Source organism: Paroedura picta, chromosome 1 (assembly GCF_049243985.1).
Source record: "Paroedura picta isolate Pp20150507F chromosome 1, Ppicta_v3.0, whole genome shotgun sequence".
Lineage (NCBI taxonomy): Eukaryota > Metazoa > Chordata > Lepidosauria > Squamata > Gekkonidae > Paroedura > Paroedura picta.
Genome location: NC_135369.1, coordinates 160421976 through 160445010, shown reverse-complemented (window position 1 = coordinate 160445010; position 23035 = coordinate 160421976). Strand labels below are relative to the sequence as shown.

General features: G+C 43.7%; 1 protein-coding gene across 3 annotated transcripts in view; it reads right to left on the bottom strand.

Annotated features, from left to right (window-relative positions):
* RNF144A (ring finger protein 144A) overlaps positions 1–23035 on the bottom strand; it is a 91269-nt gene that overhangs the window by 14748 nt on the left and 53486 nt on the right. For all 3 annotated transcript variants that reach the window (XM_077310281.1, XM_077310289.1, XM_077310272.1), the window contains one exon: positions 15979–16124. In XM_077310281.1, the coding sequence (XP_077166396.1) occupies positions 15979–16113 (135 nt within the window). In that variant the 5' untranslated portion in view covers positions 16114–16124. The remainder of the gene's footprint in view (positions 1–15978; positions 16125–23035) is intronic.

The window sequence follows — 23035 nt, the reverse complement described above, 5'->3', positions numbered from 1 at the left end:
TCGGAGAGCACTTACAAGGCTTGTAAAAAGTTAACAGTAAAAGCCAAAAAAGAATCACTGAAGTAGCTTCATTCCCAAGTACCTAAAGAATCTTCCCCCCCTCCTCCCGATTTTCCCATAGTCCGTTGTAAGATGCCCTTACAAGTATTGTTCCCAATTTCAGACAGACAGCAATGGTGCATTTTCTTACAGTAATTTTAACTACATGGGCCCTTCTATTGACAGCGGCTTACATAAAAATGTAAATGAAAAAAACATATTCTGAGAGCTATTTTGGAAAAGTTATGCTGGTAACACACCCACATAGAATTAATTTACACTTGCTGGTGATCTCTACCTTCCCATTTTTGTATAATCACATTTTACTAATTTTTCTTACAAACCTATAAAGAGATCCCAATAGTTTCAAGCAGCTTCTCACACCAGCATTTTTTTGAACTGGGGTCAAGATCCCTGAATCTGGGAAGGTACTCTAGGACAGGGGTAGTCAACCTGTGGTCCTCCAGATGTGCATGGACTACGATTCCCATGAGTCCCTGCCAGCAAACACTGGCAGGGGCTCATGGGAATTGTAGAGCATGAACATCTGGAGGACCACAGGTTGACTACCCCTGCTCTAGGAGGTCTGGTCTTGTGCTTATTTAGATTACATGAGAACGGAGCCTTATCAGTTTTCGTAGGTATGTGAGCAGGGATGCTTTACATTGGGGGAAGCGGTCAGAACTGGTTTCCCCTCTTCTGAAGGGTGGGAGCTTATAGAGAATGCTACTGCACACAGTACTGGCCTTCTGAATAACCTCAGAGCATAAGCCAAAATACTTACTGGGATTCAAAAGCCCAGTCCTAGAAGAAGATTTAGTTTGAATACCCTGCTTTTCACTGCCTGAAAGAATCTCAAAGTGGCTTACAATTGCCTTCTCTTCCTATCCCAACAACAGATTCAAATGAGTAGCCGTGTTGGTCTGAAGTAGCACAATAGAATCAGAGTCCAGTAGCACCTTTAAGACCAACAAAGATTTATTCAGGGCGTGAGCTTTCGAGTGCAAGCACCCTTCCTCAGACTAAGAACTCCTTACATGACCGTGGGAATATATAGCAAAAATTAATTCTGTTACATTAGTAAACTGTGTCACACATCCAAATACAACCAATGATAATTCTTTGCCAAAACAGCTAATCAATCCCCTTGAAATTCAGTTGTTGTTCACACAAACATGGGAGAAATAAAACTGTCTGTGAAAGTGATCAAAGGCGAAAGTGATCACATTACCATACGTTGACATTAAACATTTTATAAGGTGTCATCACATATGTCATCACTTTGAGGTGGTTTTCACTCTGTTTTGTAATACAAGAATGTTATCATTAATCCATACACAATTATATGTGATTGAGGGCTTGATTGACTAGCAGAAGTTCAGGTTTCCTGCGATGCTTGTCCTTTTCTACTTCTATAAGCAGCTCGGAATCTTTTTCCAGCCTCCAACCCACGTTGTTCATTTGGCCCTTGGCTCGAGAACCAGTAAGAAAGTTTCCCCATGTCTCTAGAACAGGCTTTCTCAACCAGGGTTCTGCAAAACCCTGGGGTTTCTTGACAACCCTGGAAGGGTTTCCTGAATAGGTGCAAGCTAATTTTTTTTAAATGTGTTAAACCCTTATTGGGTGGGCCTGGAGGGGGTGAGAAGAGGAGGGGCCGCAGGTGAGCATGTACACAGCTGTGCCTCCCAGCCATACTCTGCATGATTGTGCCAGTTTAGGGGTTTCTCAAAGCCTGAAGAATGTTTCTTGATGATGAAAAAAGTTGAGAAAGTCTACTCTAGAGCCAAATCTAATTGGGGTAAGGTTGATTAAAACTAGAATTGAGGTCATGGCCTTCTCTGAAACAAGGATAACATTTTACTTAAGCTTACTTTGGAAGAGTCGCTGACGTGGCTTTCTGTGTATAGTTCTGAGTGTACTAGAGCACACAGGCCTTCAATGGGTCACGCACTGCTAGAGTGAACTTTGAAGTGGGGCCACCTGTCAATGGTAGGAGCTGGTGAGGGAGAAGGGAGATGCTTTGAAGGGCACAAATACACCCCTGAAGCAGCCCTGGATTGCTGAAGTTTGAAAATAACGTTGAGAAATTTTTTTTACCTCTCACTGTCACTCTCAGTTTCTTCCATACCACTTTTCAATTTAAATTTCAGGGTCAATTCTAAATGATGACTAAATAAGAAATGAAACTACCTGCGTGGATAAACCTGTATTCTGCTTTACCTCTTTCAAGTGGCAGGGACTCTGTTTTCCCTGTATGTGTTTCTGTGTGTGCCCATATTCCATTTTCTTTACTACTACAATGCTGCAACACCATCTCCAAGGCAGACTTCAGATTCAGCTTCCCTTGCTTCAATCTACACTGCCAAGTCTTCTCTCTCCTCTCAAAAACTACTCATTACAATTACGGTAGAACTGGCCTTGCCCACCCAACCGCAGTTTCTCTTTTCTTATTCCTACCTGAAGAAGAACTTGGTGCCAATCAAAAGCTTGCCAGTATAAACCTACAAAACGAGTATGAAAAACAAACAAATGCAGGATAATTCTCTAGGAATCCATCCATACCTTAGCAACTGCAAATCTCTTTTCAGAAACTCAGGCAAGACTTACAAGCAGAATTTTAAAGAACTTATCAGTAGTAACAGAAAGCATTGTGCTTTCCACTTTAAGTTTATTACAAACTTCATGTTTCACGCGACCCACTCCTAGTTTTGCAACCACTAAATTCCCTTCTATCCTGCAATGCCACTTTTAAAAATAAATACTTGCTTCTAGCCCCTCCGCTGTGAGAGCAGAGTCCCTGGATTGCAATCAAGTTCCTGTGCCATTCTTCTTTCAAGGAATGTCCTTTGCTCTAAGAGAATGAGGCAATTTCCTTTACCAACACAATGAGTCTTGAATACTTTCAAAGCAACAGGCAAGCTGATCTTTGGCAGGTTTCTAAGTCACTCCAATGCTCAGCTTTGACCAGTCAAGCACGAAGGCTAAAAACAAGACGCAGCAGTTTAGGATGCATACGTACACCATGCTACTACACTTCAGTGAAAATCAGGAAGAGTCAGAGCAGGCCCTGTTGATAAGGTAGGATATGACCCCACAAAGATAACCTAAAAGCCACCTAAATACACTACATGTGTAATTGTAGCTTCTGAGAGCGGAAGAACAGCGATCTGGACCATTTGTGCATCAGTGCACACGCAATGCTCATGGAGAAGGCTGTTCTGCACATTCACTCATTGTGTAAACACAGCTGCCCCCTCCACTAAAGGAACAGGAAAGCAGTGGAAGCTACGTGCAGCCATTATGAGCCCCCAAACCCAACAGAAATCACTAGACAAAACCAACCCCCCCCCCCCACACACACACCTTTCTCTAAAACAGGGGTAGTCAAACTGCGGCCCTCCAGATGTCCATGGACTACAATTTCCATGAGCCCCTGCCAGCAAATACTGGCAGGGGCTCATGGGAATTGTAGTTCATGGACATCTGGAGGTTTGACTACCCCTGTTCTAGAAGGACACTGTGTTAATTGTAACCAGCCGTACTACCATGCACTGTGGGTTCAACTGAGGAGGTATAATGTTTACCTATGGGAGGGCTCTACAGTGTATATTTTGCGCTACTACTACTACAATTCAAATGCTGGATGATTAATTAAGAGGAAACTGTACACATTTTTAATGACAACAGCTAGGAGTCACAGAGCTCTTTGAGATGGTCGGGAGGTCACTGTGAACCAGCTCCTGGCGTAACCAGATGAAATGTCAATTCTGGACCCAATTCCTACCTGGCCACAGGGTGAAGATGGCTTTGGTCACTCTGATGGATGACCTTCCGAGGCAGGTAGATTGAGGTGGATTGGCATCATTGGTGATGTTAGATCATAGAGCAGAATTCGATGCTGTAGACGAGGGGTAGTCAAACTGCGGCCCTCCAGATGTCCATGGACTGCAATTCCCATGAGCCCCTGCCAGCAAATGCAGGCAGGGGCTCATGGGAATTGTAGTTCATGGACATCTGGAGGGCCGCAGTTTGACTACCCCGAACTTTTGTAGTGATACTTTCATTGATCATGGTCAACTGATTAAAGACTTTGCTTCTTATTTGGACCCCTTCAACTGAACCCAAATTTCTGTAACAGTAGTAACAAACAGATTTATAGAGACTTGGTCTACTCTGAATTACAGTGGCTTCGGAACGTTTCCAACAGAACTCTTTGCAACAGCTAGTACCTGAGTTAGTTCACAAATAGAGAAATGGGCTTGAACAAGGGACTTCTGCCTGAAGAATAGGTACTTGGCCAGTGTATAACAGGCCCTCCACAGAACATTACCCAGTGGAGCCCTGCCTTGCTTCAAGACAGAGCTCCTCAACCAATATATTCCGTTACCTCAGAAGGAGAGAGCAGGTGTTTTGCCAAAAGCTGCCTGTGTAGCAAGCTGCCTGTGACCAAACTGAGGAGATGGAAGACAGAGAGGCACTTTTTGGCAAAAGAAAATATTTGCTGGTTTCTGTCACTCATTAAAAGAAAAAGCTAAATGGATTGGGAGGCTCTTTACACAATATTTTTCATTTTTAGGTGCCAGATATGAACAGGATGGGGAAAATATTCCAGTTCCTGAGTGCCAGCTGTCACAAACAGCAAGCCCTAGTTAAAGAAATATCAATTCTTTTTATTGCTTCATTTAATTGCTGCTTTAAGTTTGCTCTGAGCGCAATCCTAAGGGTAGGCCAAAAATGCCTCACTCTGAGTTTGTCAGCAGACCTGGGGCATTTCCACACAGTGGTCAAAATGGCGAGATGCCCCCTACCTGCATAACGTGATATTAAATCATGCTATCTCTCCCTTCCATACTTGAAAGCCGTTCTGCCGCGTCATCTCACATTTTTCCCTTTTCACATGCTGTGCAAAAAGCAAAAGAGAGAGTGATGCGCTCTTTCGCTCTCCGCTCCTTGGCCTGTCAATCAATGGGGCCAACCAATCGGAAGTTTGTTCGTCTAGCCCTTTAAAAAAATGAAACTTATATGTGGCAATGTGTATTCGGTCCTATGTAAACACATTTCCACATAAGTTAATTGGCCCCCTCCAAAAAACAAACAAACATGGCCAGCCAGTGGAGGGCACAGTGAGGGATGAAGATCCCCCCCCCCCAGTTCAAACACCATCAAATCTCTCTTTAGTGGTTTTTAACTAAGTGCATCCTTCCCTTCCTCTTTGGTGCTCAGGCACCCCCCCCCCCCCCGGTCCCTTCTTCTCCTCTCTTCCCCCCCCCCTCACTCACCTTCCCGCATGCTGCTTAGCCATTCCATTCCATTCCATTCCATTCCATTCCACAATCGCCCAGGATTCCTTCCCTCTTCCTCCCCAGGCACCTCTTAATCGGGGCGCTGCCTCCGCACCACCCCCGCAGCCCCCACGCTGCCCGTGCCACCTGCACGCTGCCTGAGCCGACTTGCTTAGAACCACTCCCTAGATGTTGCATTAGATTCCACATCTCACTGATTATTTATCTAAGCCCTTTATTGGGGAAAAGTCATTTTAACCTATACAAAACGAGGACATTCCTTTCCCCCACTTTTTTATTTTAAAGAAATTTCCTCAGAGCTCCCTGGGAACTAGAATTTATATTGATCTTTTTAGAACTTTACTCTGAGGCTCTGGAACTTTGCAAGGAGTCTATCTTATATGACTTGACTTCCTGCTTCTTCTCATATTTGGGAGAAATGCAGTTGAGATCATTTTGGACACTGATCTGACAATACTTTGAAGCCAGTTTGAGAATTCAGTCTGAATTAAAATCTGGCACCAGTCATTACAGCAGTGCTCATATTTTTCTACCTCTTGCCATTTTTAGAAGTTTTCTCCTTTCCACCTTGTAAAAATACCATGTTTTATGGTTTTCCTTTTGCAATAAATATGTTCTATGTTTTTGAATATAAAAGTGTCACTTATACTCTGCCTTCCTATTTCCATAGTCAGCATGGATTTCTAATCTGGTGAGCTGTGTTTGATTCTGCACTCCCCCACATGCAGCCAGCTGGGTGGCCTTGGGCTCACCACAGCCCTGATAAAGCTGTTCTGACTGAGCAGTGATATCAGGGCTCTCTCAGCCTCACCCACCTCACAGGGAGAGGAAAGGGAAGGCCATTGTAAACCACTTTGAGACTCCTTCGGGTAGAGAAAAGCGGCATATAAGAACCAACTCTTCTTCAATGGACTGTTAATACTGGATTTCTTTTGAAACTTGTACAGCAAGATTAAAAATAATCCTCAGGTTGCCTTAAACACTAGATAAAATTATTTTAGAGACCTGAAACCTTCTTAGGCAGTGGCAGCTTATGGGTACACCAAGTTGATCCCAATCATTGTACTAAAGTCTCCTTTTTCAGTTCTCTGCAATTCACAAATTCAAGGGAGAAAAAGCTGTGCCCTTGTGACCATCTTGCCATGACAGAAGCCACCTGATTTATGAAAAGCTGCCTCCCATTCTTAAATTCTTAAATTTTAAACTGGTATAAAAGAGTGGCTCTGGATTTCTATCTCTTCTGTCATATATCCGTATTGCATTTAACATTGTAGGGAGTCTGGTCTAAATCCTGAAGCTGCTTGCTTAGCTTGTCAGACAGACTTATTAGATGCTAGAAGATGAATTTTCTGCCAGTGCACAAGGTCTGCTGTCTGATTAAATCAAAGCTTGCTTTGGGTTCCAGACATGGTTTGTTAACACTGGACACACTAAGGTCAAGACTATAGAGGGTGGAAACAGCTGGTTAAGTAACTACACTACATACCTGCTGTTTCTCTACTAGTGTCTGTAGTAAGAGAGTCTGTGTCTATTGGTTGGGAAGGGAGACTATTCGCTAGATGGAATAGAGGCTATGATTTAATTTTTAAAAACCAACAGAAAGACAATACAATATAGCACAGGATGTGAATGTCATACTGGAGCTACACCAGTATTCCAGTTTCTCCAATAAAAAGTTGCATTGTTGCAAGAATCCATAAGAGAGAACTCAGAAGAAAATTAACTCCCTATGAGGCTCTCTTAATTTCAGACAAGTATATAAACTATTGTCTATGAATGTATGGGACACTATTCAGAATGATGCAAACAAAGGGAAGAAAGCCTTCGTGTATAAATCAGATGGTAAGAAACAGAGATTCCTGTTCTCAACAAGGCTATTCTTTTTTTTTTATGAGTCTTAGTCTATATGACAATCCCACAAAGAAGCCTGACCAAGGCCAACTTCCTCCAGCCAGCTTAGCATGCGGTGGAAATGTTCTACAGCAGTGGTCCCCGGGGACCGGTAAATGCTTGAAAATTTTACTGAGGCCCAGGTGAGGTAGTCTTTTGCCGAGGGACATTGCTGCCACCTGAGGCCCTGCTCCACTTGCTTTCCCACCGGCACCTGTGACTTCCTGCCACCCGCTAGGGGCGCTGCCAGTAGCAGCTGCGCAGTGCCACACTGAGGGGGAGCCCCAGCCATGGTGGCCGCTGGAGAGCACCAAAGGTGAGCCAGCGGCAGAGTAACAGGGCAGCCCTCAAGGCAGCATCCGGGGAGGAGGAGGAGGAGGAGGAACTGCGGCCTGGTACCGACTGATCCATGGACTGGGACCGATCCCCGAACCGGGGGTTGGGGACCACTGTTCTACAGCACAAAACTATTGGAGGATGGTGGAAGGCTTTCCCAATTTTTTAATCCTCAATTATGTTGTGTCCATATTAGTCTCCTGGTCCATCGCCTCTGCCAGCGGGGGATAGGGGCACTTTCCGAGAGCAGGAAGGAATGACGCGACATGCTGACATCATCTGGAAGTGACAATGGTTCACCAAGGATATTTGGGAAGGGATGCTCTGGCTTTTGAGCAAAGCTCTATGGTAGAATTAGCGTCTATTCACACAGTTTTACTTTAAAAACCCTGGGCATCACGCCCTCCCTGATGTCACTTCCAGGTGAAGTCAGCACCCTGCTTTAATTTGTGGCGTTCTGCCAGGTTTGGGGGAGTTGGGGGGGGGGAGATATATCTGGAAAGTGGGGGACCTGACAACTCTAGGGGGGACCTGGAAAGACCAGGGGACCTGATAACTCTAGGCCATACCAAGGAAGGTCAGGACATTAACAAAGTGTGCCATAACTGCTATTAGATTACTGTTAGCGAAAACATGAGATATTAAAAGCCCACTGAGATCCTTTCTGGATAGAATAAAGGGCTTCTATTTGACCATGAAATTACTGGCTTAAAATCAGTTTTTTTCTGATATAGATTTGATTTGGCTAAAAGTTATAGTTGTATATACAAGAGTACAAGCTGTACTCTCCAGAAGACTGGAAAGCAGGAAATGTTACATTTTTTTTAAGGGTCCAGAGGGAACCAGGAAATTACAGGCAAGTCAGTCTAGGATCTGTTCCAGGCAAATTACTAGAAACTGTAATAAAAAAAGTATTATTAGGCACAAAGAGGAACAAAGTCTGCTGAGGGAAAATCAGCATGGCTTCTGCAAAGGGAAGTCTTCCTTCACAGATCTTTTGGAGTTATTAGAGAAAGTGAACAAGCATGTAGACAATAGTGACCAGGGAGACACTATATACTTGGTCTATCAAAAGGCTTTTGACAAAGTACCTCACCAAAGAAGCCTGAATAAACTTAGTTATCTTGGGATAAGAGGACACATTGTTTTATGGATTAAATACTGTTTCAATGAGGGCAGTACAGTCCACAAGGAACAGAGCTGGGGTTGGTACTATTAAATTTGTTCATAAATGTTCTTTTACTAAGAGTGAGCAGTGTAAAGGCCAAGTTTGCAGATGAAAATCAAGGCTGACTGTGGTTGCAATTAAAACTAATGTTGCTAGATAAGATACATTTAATAAAATTTAATTAAAATGTCAATACTACCAAACAGAATGTTCTGTTTTGAAATGTTCCTGTATTAATACAGGAACCAGAGGTTTTTAAAAAGCATACAAAAATGTTTCTCTAACTTTATCTGAAATTATAAGAGACCTAGAGTTAATTTTCAAGATGCCCAGGATAAAGCTTGGGAATTTCCAGTGTTCAAAAGTGTTTCTTATTCAGCTAGAATAGGCTAGAAAACAAATTTTAAAAGATAAAGACACAGCATTGATTCTAGTTGAGCAATCTTTGGCATCAATACCTTTGAGAGTCTGGATTTTGGCAGAATAAAAGAGATAAAAATAGTTATTATGCTAGGGATAATTTTGTTATCAATGTTTTAGGAAAATGCCTGGATAAAGGTCAGACCAAAATTAGCCTCTGGAATATCTCCGGTGGCTTCTGTTGTAAGATCTAAAGAGTTTAGCCAAGCTGCAAAACAAGGAAAATCTGAAGGTATCCAATTACAAATATTTAATCCCTGATGGGCTACCAGTACTTACATTTGGTAAAATATCATCTTTAAGGAAAGGGCAAATCCTTTGGTTTCAGTATTTACAGGTTAAAATCTTCTACAAACATTAGTATTCAAAGATGAAAGAAGAACTCAATTTACAAGTTTTGAAAAATCTGTTCCACTTAATAATTCTGGTAAAGCCTTGGAGGAGGAGCATGACTCATGGCTTAAGTACCACTCAGAGCTTAATAGCCACTCAGGGCGACTGTCCCACCCGAGTGCCTCCTCCTCCAATCAGCTTGCCTGTCTGTCCAGCGGCCAAACCTTCTGTCCCCCACCCCTGACCACCCCTCCTCCTTCCACTTCCCTCTGAGGCTTGGAGGCTGCAGATCCCTGCTGCATGAGAGCTGCCCATGCCAGTGAGTTCCCTAACAGCTCCCTGCAGCCTTTCCAGGTCCTGGGGGAGGAGGAGGCCATCCACCCCATCCCCCTAATCTAGCACCAGTTGTATTCCTGAATGCAACAGGCTTGGCCCCTAGTTAGCTATAAAAAGTGAAAGAAATGTATGCTCTAAAATACATAATTTTCCAATGGATGCTCATAGTAAACGGCAAAAACATTTGTAAAACTTGAAAGTCTTGAAAGCCCCAATAAGCACTATGTTTGGCCATCAGTGTTAAGAAATGGTTTAAATGTCTCTGTAAATCTTTCTGCCAAAGAAAATTAATACAAATGGTATACCAGTGACATCTATTTCCCTATAAATTAGCAAAAATTATGCCAAGGGGTGTACAAATTGTGGCTCTCCAGATGTCCGCGGACTAAAATTCCCATGAGACACTGCCATGATGCTGGCAGGGGCTCATGGGAATTGAATCCATGGATATCTGGAGAGCCAAAGTTTGGCCACCCCTGGCCTAATGGCTCTGTAGGGCTACCCAATGCCAATTTTATACACATCTGGTGGGTGTGTTAAAGAACTGCAGTGTTCTGGAATATGACTGCTGTAGTTATCTCTAAAGTTACATTATCCTCTACAGTTTTCTGTTAAATCATGTAAAATTCTCTTCTAACGATATTTATGAATTTGTTCTTAATGCCATAACATCTTCAAGGCTAAGTTTTGCTCCAAATTGAAAGACAAACCTAAAGAAAGAGGATTGGTTAGAGAAATTAGTAAAATGTATTCATCTATGACAACAAAAGTGCGTCTAGTCAAGGCTATGGTCTTCCCATTTGCAATGTATGGCTGTGAAAGTTGGACCATAAGGAAGGCCGAGCATCAAAGAATTGAGGCTTTTGAACTCTGGTGCTGGAGAAGACTCTTCTGAGTCCCTTGGACTGCAAGACGAGCAAGCCAGTCAGTCCTAGAGGAGATCAGCCCTGACTGCTCCTTAGAAGGCCAGATCCTGAATATGAAACTCAAATACTTTGGCCACCTCCTGAGAAGGAAGGACTCCCTGGAGAAGAGCCTAATGCTGGGAGCGATTGAGGGGAAAAGAAGAAGGGGACGACAGAGAATGAGGTGGCTGGATGGAGCCACTGAAGCAGTCGGTATGAACTAAAATGGACTCCGGGGAATGGTATAGGACAGGAAGGCCTGGAGGATCGTTGTCCGTGAGGTCGCAATGGGTCAAACACGACTTTGCACCTAACAACAACATTCATCTATGCAAACTAACTAATCTACTACATGACCACATGTCTGATAAAATTGAAAAATTGAATGCTTATCTGTCTAGAATGAGAAATTAATTTTGAGTTAGTAGAACTAATATTTTATAATAGTTTGAAAGTTTATATTTCAGAATGTTGTCTGAATTAGTATTATTTCCATATTTTATCAAATATATACATATTTTTGAAAAGGCTGATGGTGAAGAGCTCCAAAAGGATCTCCACAAACTGGACGAGTAGGCAACGATCTGGCAAATTTTTGAACGTTATAGTTTTAATTTTCTGTTTCTAATTGTCGTCAACTGCCCGAAGACGGCTTTGCTTGAAGAATGTTTCAGGGGCTTCTCAATGGTAAAAAAACGAGAAAGTCTGGACTATACAGTCATGTCCAGAATAAGAATATAACTGAGCAGTCTGGGAGGGAAACAAAGGGTGGAAGAGGAGGCCCTGACTTTCATGCAGATATTCCAGGAGCATCTGGTTGGCCATCAAACAGGATGCCAGATGAGATGGGCTTCAGAAGTCACTCTTACTAGGATTAGTCAGTAGAGACAGAAAATGAGCTTCTCAAGTTTTGAACTATCTCTTAATCTAATTTGTAAATAAGAGATGCCTGTAATTCTTGCCAGTCAGTCAAGAGTAATTATTGATCACAGCATATAGAGAGTTCATTATTTCCTGGAAGCACCTGAAAAGTTCACCTGCACTCTGCATCTGAAACAAAAAAGCTGGGCATTAAACGCTGTGAAATACTGAAAATAAATTCAACATATAATGAGATTCATTTAAATCTGCAGTTACTGTTTTCTAAGCCCATTGAAGTCAATAGGTTTAGGTGTAACTCTGTTTGGGAATGCAGCACAAGAGATTTTACCCATGTTTCCCTGCATATTTGGGCAGAAGGACACAGATCAGAAGAACAACCTCCCTTTCCAGAGACGCTGACATTGTGCAATTATATAAAGGTGATAATCCCTTATAAATTCCTTTACAACAACATTTCAGGGTTTGTCAAGGGAGTACGATCTACTCAGTCTTGTAATCCACTCTCTCTCCATCCAGGTTTGAGAATTGGAATAAAGTCTGCCTTCCTTCCAGCTGTGCAGTTCTGAAAGCTCTCTTTGTGGAGAGCACATTTGGCTCTTTCTCTAGGCACAGGATTTAGAACAGCAACTCAGCACTAAGTCCAGAAACCACAAAACTGGAAAAAAGAACACATTCCAGCATTTCTAAACTGCATTAAAGTGAAAAAGATGTTCCAGCACTCCTACCAAGTGCACTAAATTATACCGTGGTGTTTTAAGAATTACATTTAGTTCTCTCCCTGGCTGACATTTTATATACATCTGTTGCTTTCATGCCCGTTGATCTCAATAGGTTTTAGGCCTCAACCACTGAGCAGAGATTATCTCATCTTATTCACACTTTAAAGGAAGAAGAAGAAGAGTTGGTTCTTATATGCCGCTTTTCTATACCCGAAGGAGTCTCAGTGCCTTACAATCGCCTTCCCTTTCCTCTCCCCACAACAGACACCCTGTGAGGGAGGTGAGGCTGAGAGAGCCCTGAGATTACTGAAGAAGAAGAGTTGTTTCTTATATGCCACTTTTCTCTCCCCGAAGGAGTCTCAAAACATCTTACATTCGCCTTCCCTTTCCTCTCCCCATAACAGACATGCTGTGAGGTGGGTGAGGCTGAGAGAGCCCTGATATTACTGCTTGGTCAGAACAATTTTATCAGTGCTGTGGCGAGCCCAAGGTCACCCAGCTGGCTGCATGTGGGGGAGTGCAGAATCATACCCGCCTCACCAGATTAGAAGTCCACACTCGTAACCACTACACCAAGCTGGCCACTAGTGACCCTACTAATCTAGTAGAACACATGCAAGAAAGCACAACACTCCTGTCCCGCATACTGAGTTCCTGCACACTAAACACAATTCACTGTGTGCCACTCTAGATGTTGCCTTGCTTAACGTTGTCTGTTTGGCATCTACAAGAGGCAGATCCTTTTTCAATAGCTGCTCCCACCTGGTGGAACAGGATCTTGGAGGAGATGGGGAAGTACTTCCTTGGAAGTTTTTGGAAGGTGCTACTAGCAGCAGCTGCCATTCTGTTTGCTATGGCTTTTTAATGGGCTCAAGGATACCGACATATTCAGGGGAGATGGGCTAATAGGAGGTTTCTGTATTTTACATGTTTTAAATGTGAAACTTGTCAGCTGTCCTGAGCGGCAAAGTAAAGGCAGAGTTTAAGTATTTTAATAAACACACAAAGAAATAAAATATTTTCAAATTCAATTATTTTCAAACCAAAAGGCTTTTGGTTGAGGCTGGGCTGTAGACCGGGGAAATACAAACATCGCCCAGTGTGATATGAGTGAACTCACACCAGGGAACGGAACTGTCGAGGGGTTTCAGAGCTTTATCAGAGATGGGAATGATTGCCACCGTCTGGAATATTTTGTGATGTAGTGCTGGCACGATGGAAATTGTGCCAGCAGTGTGGGTTATGTAATTTGTAAAAGAAATAAATACTTAGTACCCATCTGCATTCTTGACCAAGTTTTTACTATAGGAGCACAAAATGAAGCAACTTTTGGGTTTTTTTTAGCGGGGTGGATACAGTGCTGCCTTGTCTCCTGCTCTTCTTCCACCTATGCTGTGCTCGATGCTTATGACCTTAACCAGATGGCTTCACATTCCCGGGGCATGCTGGGAAACTCAGAAACCAAAGCTCTATGCAGCTGTCTAGGTGATTCTGGTCTGCTTCCTTGTTTGGAATGTTGATGGAACACAGAGACCTCCCTAAGTATTTTTTTTGCTCTCTTTAATGCCAGATGTGCTTTTACAAAAAACAAATGATTTAATAAATGCTAGTTTAAAAATATTTTTATAGAATTATAGAATCACAGAGTTGGATGGGGCCATACAGGTCATCCAGTCCTACCCCCTGCTCAATGCAGGATCAGCCTAAAGCACCCATGTTAAGCATCTATCCAGCTGCTATTTGAAGACTGACAATGAGGAGGAGGCTCACCATCTCCTAAGGCAGCCGATTCCACTGCTAAACTACTCTAACTGTGAAATTTATTTTCTGGATATCTAGCTGATACCGTTCTACATATAGTTTAAACCCATTACCACAGGCCCAATCCTCTGCTACCAAAAGAAACCTCCCCCTGCCTTCCTCTAAGTGACAATCTTTCAGATACTTAAAGGCAGCAATCATGTCCCCTCTCAACCTCTTCTTCTCCAGGCTGAACATTTCCACGTCCTTCAGCCTTTTCTCAGAGGGCTTGGTGCTCAGGCCCCAGATCATCCTCATCACTCTCCTCTGCACCTCTCAATTATGTCCACATCCTTTTTGAAGTGCAGTTTCCAGAACTGCACACAGCACTCCAGGTACAGTCTGACTAATGCAGGACACATCAAAACCATGATAACAGCAGTTATCATAATAAAGTCTCATGTAGGCATATATTATTATTACATTTCCATCATTCTTCTTGTGCTAAAAACTCTGCACATATGGAGGTTATCCTGTCCTACAGACAACAAACACTCCCACCCCCTTGTGAAGGTGTTCAGGCTCAACATTAGTGAGTAGTCAAAATCCACCAATAACTCTCATGCCTGTGTGACGAACTGGACCCAGGTCTCCCCAGTTCATGCATGCAACCACCTATCTACTACACCAAGGATGGCCAAACTGTGGCTCTCCAGATGTCTATGGAGTACAATTGCCATGAGCATCATGCTGGAAGGCACTCATGGGACTTATAGTCCATAGACACCAGGAGAGCTGCAGTTTGCCCATCCTCACACTATGTCAACCAAGTCTCCGAAACACAAAAGATGTAACTTTTATTCCACCATGCTCAGGCCTTTCACAAAAAAGAAAAATGTATTTTTATTTTTAAATTTTAGTCACCTTTCTACCAGAGCCAGTTTGGTATAGTGGTTAGGAGTGCAGACTTCTAAGCTGGCAAGCCAAATTTGATTCCCTGCTCCTCCCCCACATGCAGCCAGCTGGGTGACCTTGGGCTCGCCACGGCACTGATAAAACTGTTCTGACCGAGCAGTGATATCAGGGCTCTCTCAGCCTCACCCACCTCACAGGGTGTCTGTTGTGGGGAGAGGAAAGGGAAGGCGATTGTAAGCCGCTTTGAGACTTTTTCTGGTAGAGAAAAGCGACATATAAGAACCAACTCTTCTTCTTCTTCTACCATATAGGAACTCAAGGCGGATTACAATGTGAACAATAAAACACCAAAACAAACAAAAAAGACCCCGCACACTACATCACAAAAACCATTAATTTAAGATAAATGATTTAAAACTGCCTGTAGGCAGAGGAACCAATCAAATGCCATCATGAATAAACTGTCTTCAGGTACCTCCTAAAGATCAAGAGTGAGGGGGCCTTGGGAGGTTGTGCCGTGACTGTGGGGCTGCCACTGAAAAGACCCTTTGACAAGTACCCACCAGACGAGCTTCTTTAACTGATAGGACATTTAAGAGGCCTCTCTCTGTGATTTCAATTCCTGCACAGAAACTGCAGCGGGTGTCACAGGTTCTGCAATATTTCCTCATCACCAATAATTCCTAGTGAAAGGCTCTGATGAACCTGAATAACTTTAAGTATGCCCATTAAGCTTTGATTCCCTGTTAAGGGATTGGGAATCTTCAGTCTACATTCTGACAAAGTTTGGACCTGAACACTAGAAGGTCCTCTGAGGCCACAGCAGAACTAGTTCTTGGGCACTGGATAGGTGTCCTGCTGTCTGTTAGGGACATATAATCTTAGCTGAAACAATATGTTCCACAGATTCTCTCCGAGTCCAGTGGGAGTTACAACTGCGGTCCTTTGACCAATTTGCAGCCAACCGACAGAAACATCTGAGGAGTACTAACCAGAGTACAAAAGATACATTGGCATTGTGCTATCCTTGTCATCTGTTCCACAGGATATTCCCCAAGGCAGAGCTTACAGGATACAAGAGGATCAAGCACCAAGTCCCAAGTAGGCCTGTATCTTGCTGTAGTCATTGCAGAATAATCTGAAAGAGAGGAAAAGAAGCAGATGAGGCAGAAAGATTCTCAGAAAGGTCACGAGTCAGTCACAATTCAGATCAGCATCATGCACGAAGGGAAAAAAAGGATTTAACCTTTCGAGGCCTACTTGATTTTGCTGATCAAACCTGGACTCCCTGCCCAGTTATTTCTGTTCGAAGGGAAGAAGATAAAGGTTTTAAAAGGACATGTCTTTTCTCCCCATTATTAAAACCATTAACAGCAGCATGAAAACCAGCAGAATGTCAAGATTTAAATCCCCTCTTCCTTTTCTCCAGTCTGAAGCACAGCTATGCATACATTTTTTAAATAGGCTGACTGAGACTCATGATCCTCACTGTGTCTACTTTGGCCTGAGGTCAGAGTTGGCAAATGGAAAATATTAAACAGTGAGAGAGACACACATTCTACAAAACCCTTTAACACACAGGTGCACCTAACAATCAGCAACTAATTAACGCACGCGCAACTTATATAGTCTCAGTACATAGGAACCATCTGCAAAACCTTAAAGTGGCAGTTGCCTAATTAACTCAATATATTACACCCCTCCCCCCATTCAACATAGTCCTTCAAATACTGAGATCTCGAATGCACCCTTTGTGACAGTCTTGGTGGTGGATCCCCATTGTCTGAGGGCTCGGGGGGAATCATGCCCTGCTCTGAGGCATTGCAGTTTGGCTCAGCCTCCTCACTGCCAACATTTCGTGCTAGATCTGCTCCTGATAGATTGGTTCCCTGGTCAAACGCCAGACCTTCCTGTCCATTGGCCTCTTCCGTAAGAACGGGGTTATCTGTGGGGACCATCCGTCTCATTTGGTCAACATGACGCCTATAGACCCGCCGATCTGGCGTTACTGCCCTGTAAGCATCCTGGACTTCCGCTGGCAACCACATAGGCCCATATGCATAATCCCGGATATACACCCTGTCGGATGGAACAAACACCCTTAGTTCCCGACCTCCCAACTTCCAACCAGGCACGTTGGGTTCCTTCAAATCCGGGTGCAATCTGTCCAGCAATGTTTTCAGGCAGCGGCGCATCAATAATTCCGCTGGGCTAGAACCAGTGGACACGCAGGGCATCACATGCTGTGCTAGCAGGAAACTTGCAAGTCACTTGCCCCAGTCCCCGTGCACCAGCTGTGCCAGCGAGTACTTAGTCCTCACCATGCATTCTGCTTGGTCATTGGTCGCTGGATGGAAAGGCGCCGATGTCACATGCCGCACAAGTCCATTTGCCAGGAATGTCTCAAACTCGGCACCCCTAAATTGTCCAGCATTGTCTGACACTATTACGTCCGGGATGCCATGTGATGCAAACAGGCGGCGCAATTCTTACCTGCTTTAGTAACACAAAATTATACACTCCTGGTGTATACAGGATTATTCTAGTGTCCCATAGCAGCCAAAGAAAGGGGCTATGAGTATCCTCTTGGTTCTAAATAAGCCCTCAACATGAAATAGTAGAGGGGGTGATGGGAGGAATGGGTGCAGCAACTCTTGCAAGGAGACTCAGGAAATCCCTAGTATAGGGGGAAGAGTAGAATTTGTTCAGTGGGCACATCACTAAGCTTTAATACTTGAGCCCCCAAACAGCAGAATTAGCAGCACAGAGATGCAGCATTAGGCAGGGCATCTAATATGTTCATCAATAGATTTTGAGAATGATGGAGCACCTGCTATATGATTTATTGCTTCAATACAATAATCACCTCCAGATTAGATTTCTGTTAACTCACTCTATGCAGGTCTATCCTTGTCCTTGACCCAGATATTGCAGCTGGTACAGAATGCAGCTGCTACGGTTTCATGGGTGCATCTTGGAGGGCTTATATCCTGCCAGTGCTGAGGCATCTGCACTGGTTACCAGTTGCAGCCTGGATCAGATTCAAGGTTTGGGTTTTAACTATTAAGGTCATAAGCGGCCTGGGCCCCATGTACTGAGAGACCGTTCGCCTCCTTCACTCTGCGGGTAATAATCTGTTGGAAGTCCCTGGCCCAAGGGAAGTCTGCCTTACCTCAACCAGGGCCAAGGCCTTTTTGGTCCTGGCTCCAATCTGGTGGAATGAGCTCCTGGGAGAGCTGATGGTCCTGATGAAGCTGTCACAGTTCTGCAGGGCCTGTAAAATGGAACTCTTCCACCAAATCTTCAGTTGAGGCCAGAGCAAGTAAGATCATGGGGCCACCCAGGCTGAGCCAAGTCATCGGGCTATGCCCCTTGCCCCTGAGGCTGGGGGCACCATCTGATTGGCTGGGGACAGAGGTGTGGTTTATTGCTGTTTGGATATTTTTAAATGAAATTGTATTGGAGTGTCAATGGGGTTCAACTGAAGGAATAATGAGCACAAAAATAAATTGATTGAAGTCAAGTTGTGTTTATGTATATGCATTCCTTTTAGAATTCACAGAAGCCAGGACCTGATAGTTTCCCAGGTCTGTGAATTTTGAAAGGGGGAAACAATTATTTACACCTATTCAGCCTTTTTCTGGCATCCTGACGTGGAGCCAATGCATTTTTTTTTGTCTTGCAAAGCCATTATCCGAGCACCAAATGCAACACAAGCCGCCCTTAGAAAGGAATTCCATCTTCTGCTGGTGAGAGAAATCCATGCGCTGAGTTAGTATGAAGCAGAGAACAAAGAGGCTTGTTTACTTGTCAGTGAACATGTGGGAGTAGAACACTTAATGTTTTGAGATCTAGGGTTATGTTATTTCCTGTTGAGAAGAACTTTAGGGCTAGACTGTGTGCATCAGCATGGAACAGTTACAAGCAGAGAATTGGGGGGGGGGTGAGTAGGGGGTGAGATGCCAGCCCTTTTGTGCAGCATCAGGGGGTATTCCCTACAGGGACCCAAAAAGAGAAATAAGCAGAAAGAGTCTTTTGAAAAAGGCAAGCGCCAGGGAGGGACGCTAAGCCGAAGGGCATAAACTGTACTACAGTTAGTTCTATTTAACTAACATACCTGTCTAACAGGCAGTGTTTTCACTGGACCGCAATACCTTAAGCTCCTCTGCTGACTTCTTCACTTATGAAATACCCTGTTGTAACTTTTCCTTCAATACCTACTCTGCTTCCCTTGACAACCTGTTTGATCAGATCCAGATGTGCAACACAGACAGAATGGACCTTTCAGCCTCCATTGACCTTATACTGAATCAAGCCATTGGTCCACGGAGGTCAGTACAGTCTACTCAGACCACCAGGCGCTCTTCCAGGGATTTTGAGAGAGAGGTCTTGTGCATCATCTGATCCTCATAACTGAAGATGCTGAGAATTGAACTTGGGACTTCCGACATTCACAGCCAATGCTCTACCCCTGAGCCATCTCACCCCAAAGCCTGAACACACTAGGGCTGAACTGAGCAGTATATATCACATAGCCATGCAGAAAATCAGTCCAACTACTGCTACGACCACTGGAAAGACACCTTGGCGTAGAGATTGTGAGTCAGGTTTGATCCCCCCCCCCCACACACACACACACATAGCGCCAGATTGGGCCATTCACAGTTCTCTCATAGCTCTCTCAATCTCACATATCTCACAGGATGTGTATTGTGGAGAGAGGAAGGGAAGGCAATTGTAAGTTGCTTTGAGACTGCTTTGGGCAGTAAAAAGCGGTGTATACAAATCCAACTCTTCTTTTTCTTCTTCTTTCGAAAGAAATTATATGAGTGAGATAAAAGTGGAAGAACAGAGTTGCAAGAGAGTCAGGGCCAAACTGTGAGTGAGTGAGTGAGTGAGTGAGTGAGTGAGAGTGAGTGAGTGAGTGAGTGAGTGAGTGAGTGAGTGAGTGAGAGAGAGAGAGAGAGAGAGAGAGACTTCCCTCTTCCCATCCTATTCATGTTGCTCTGCTGCAAACCACTTACCTTCTGAAGGCATCAGAAGGAAGCAGCCATCAGATTAGCTTTACAGATGGATGTCTTAAAATAAAATCATACAAAAACAAAATACATACAATCACTGAATGAGTGAATTGGAAGGGACCGTACAGGCTATCTAGTCCTGAACATCCTGCTCAGTATAGGATCAACCTAAAGCTTCCATGGTAAGTAGCTGTCCAGCTCCTGCTTAAAAACTGACAGTGGGAGAGCTCACCACCTTCTTAGGTGGCTTCCACTGCTGAACTACTCTGACTGTAAATCCCACCGCCCGATATCTAGAAAGTATCATTCTACACTTAGTTTAAAGCCATCATTGCAGCTCTGCTGCCAACAGGAACAGTGCCCTGCCCTCTTTTAAGTGACAATCTTTCAAAACGCAATCGTATCTCCTCTCAACCAGAGGTCTTTTGCACCACCTGCTACCTTAGCCTTGAAACTGGCAGAGCTAGCAATTCAGCCATATGTGTGGAAGGCAGGTGCTCTGTCACTGAGATCCGGGACAGCCACCGTCAGTCACAGTACATGAAGATGGGCCAAGGCCACTTCATGTCTTCTCAGTGTCCTTGTCAAGTTAAGATGAAACAGATTCATAGAATCACAGCGTTGGAAGGGTCTACTCAGGCCATCTATCTAACCCCCGGATCAGTCTAAAGTGGTGTCCCTAACCGGGGGGGGGGGGGGGGTTGGGAGGGGTCCCTGGAATTTCCCCTGCTGCCTTAGTTAGGCTTGGGAACTGGCCATTTCCCTCTTCCCCTCAAGCATGTGTGGTTTAGTCCACTGATGGTTTTCCCTGGCTGGGAGGAGGTGGAGCCTGCATATTTATTCCCAGCTTAAACTGCCTGTCTTTCGGCCGCCCACAGTCCTCGTCAAGCCTGCTTGTTGGTATTTATGCTCCTTGGAGAATGTTCCTTTCCTGCAGCGCTTTGGGAGGTTCTATTTTTCTGTCTAAAACTGTGATCTTTGGGAAATTCTACCAGAATAAAGCACACTGCCAAGAGCTACACAAAATAAACGCAAAATTGTGCCACCTTTGGGGATGGATTTAAAGACCTGAAACAGGTGCCCAGTAAAGCATCTATGAACAGCTTTAAGATATTGACAACAATTTATTTTAAACTTCTGAGTTCTGAATATTCAAAAGGTAATTTGGCAGCATATATGAAGATGATTCATGAGGAATGAAGATTACGCTGGCAATTCCCTGGGGAGGGGGAAGGTATCACCAGATGCCTCTAACAAACAAACTGCTCTTTACTTCAACGGGGACAGATTCAGGTGGGTCATTGTTGGTCTGATGCAGCATGACAAAGTTTGAATTGAGTGGCCCCTTTAAGACCAACAAAGCTTTATTTGGGGTATAAACATTCCTGTGCACGCAGATACCATGTATCTGAAGAAGTATGCATGCACAGGCTTATACCATGAATAAAGCTTTGTTTTATGGAAACAGCCATAGGAAAGGAGGGAAACATAACTATATAACAGGAAGAAAACGTATTATCCATCACAGCCTTATAGGTTTAGATATACAAATAAAGTGAAGGATGAAATTGCTATCAGGGGCTAGAGTTCCTGAATATTTCCCACAACATCTCAGCATAAGTCTTCTGAAATATGCAGCATGTTTTCATGGTGTTAATTTGCCCTGATTCTGCAAGGGTGAATGATGTCCAGTGTGCCCTTCCTATATACAAGAATACACATGGTGCACACAAACCAACCAACCCTGCATCCGCCCAAGGTTGGGCACATAGGGATTAATGCTGGACCCCCCTATCACGAATAGCTGATGCTTTGGGTCAGGCTTGAATCCAGGACTGGCACTATCAGTACAAATCCTTGCAGGGATATGCCAGGAGCTATTAAAATGTTAAAAGCCTGAGGAACACATGTACTTTTATCTAAGAGGTACAGAAATCCTTTTACACAGCTACCATTCATTTCAACACAGCAGGATAAATTCCCAGTGGATTGTGCTCACTGGAACCTGTAACTGGATGTACCAAGTTTGGGAAACACATGTCATATTATGCTGACTAGGCTCTGTGAATGAGCACAAGTTGTCCTGCCAAGGAACTATTCTGGGAGGAATTTTCCTTCCAGACTATGGCCCCAAAGAAGTTATTTTACCTTTCTAAGCTTACCTATGTTGTCATTACTAATTATTCAGGGCTCCAAGAAGAGATCAAATACTGTGGATTCCTGAGCAAATCCAAGCACTCATGACAAAGCATCCACTTGTACGTTCCAGAAATTCGCATTCCAAGCAGCCACTGTGGTTGTGGTAGAACATCAAACAAAAACTTCCTCCAGCCATGTCCTGATGTGACATGTGTCTCTACCCAAGAAGAAGCCTCCACAGACGAAGCCAGAAAAGAGCACTACGAGGCAGAAGGGGCTATTCAAACACACACACACACAGTGGCTTTTGATTGCTTAAAATTTAAAATGGTGCCAAATGGGAATTTCAATATTCTTCCACCCTATACGGGAGCCAGCTCTTTAAAAATCTAGGAGTTTGAAATATTCATCAGTATCCTTGCTAAAAACATTACAAATACAAAATCACATACATCTGTTCAAAGAGACTCCCTCTAAACTGAGGCTTACTTTTTACCTTTTACATTCAGAGTGAACTTCTATTATAGTTTTTTTTTTAAACTCATAAAGATTTCTTTAACCTAGATCACACTAGTATTAAGATAGCTAGAATTAAGATGGGGAAATTTAGAGGCCCATTCTTACAACCCTATTTGTATCTGACATCCACTGGTGATTTGCCTGGGTTGTTTTACCTGTGCTGCCAATCCTGGAGACAGTTACATGCTTATATACACACACTTGGAAAGTGCTTGAAAAGCTACTACTGAGCACTGCACAGAGGCAATCTGTTGTGAATTGTGCACACAGCATTAGCAAGACAAACTCAGAGCACAGAGAGTGGCTCAGTGGTAGGAAGTCCATCTCTTCTGCGTGCAGAAGGAACCGGGTTCAGTCCCTGGCATCTCCA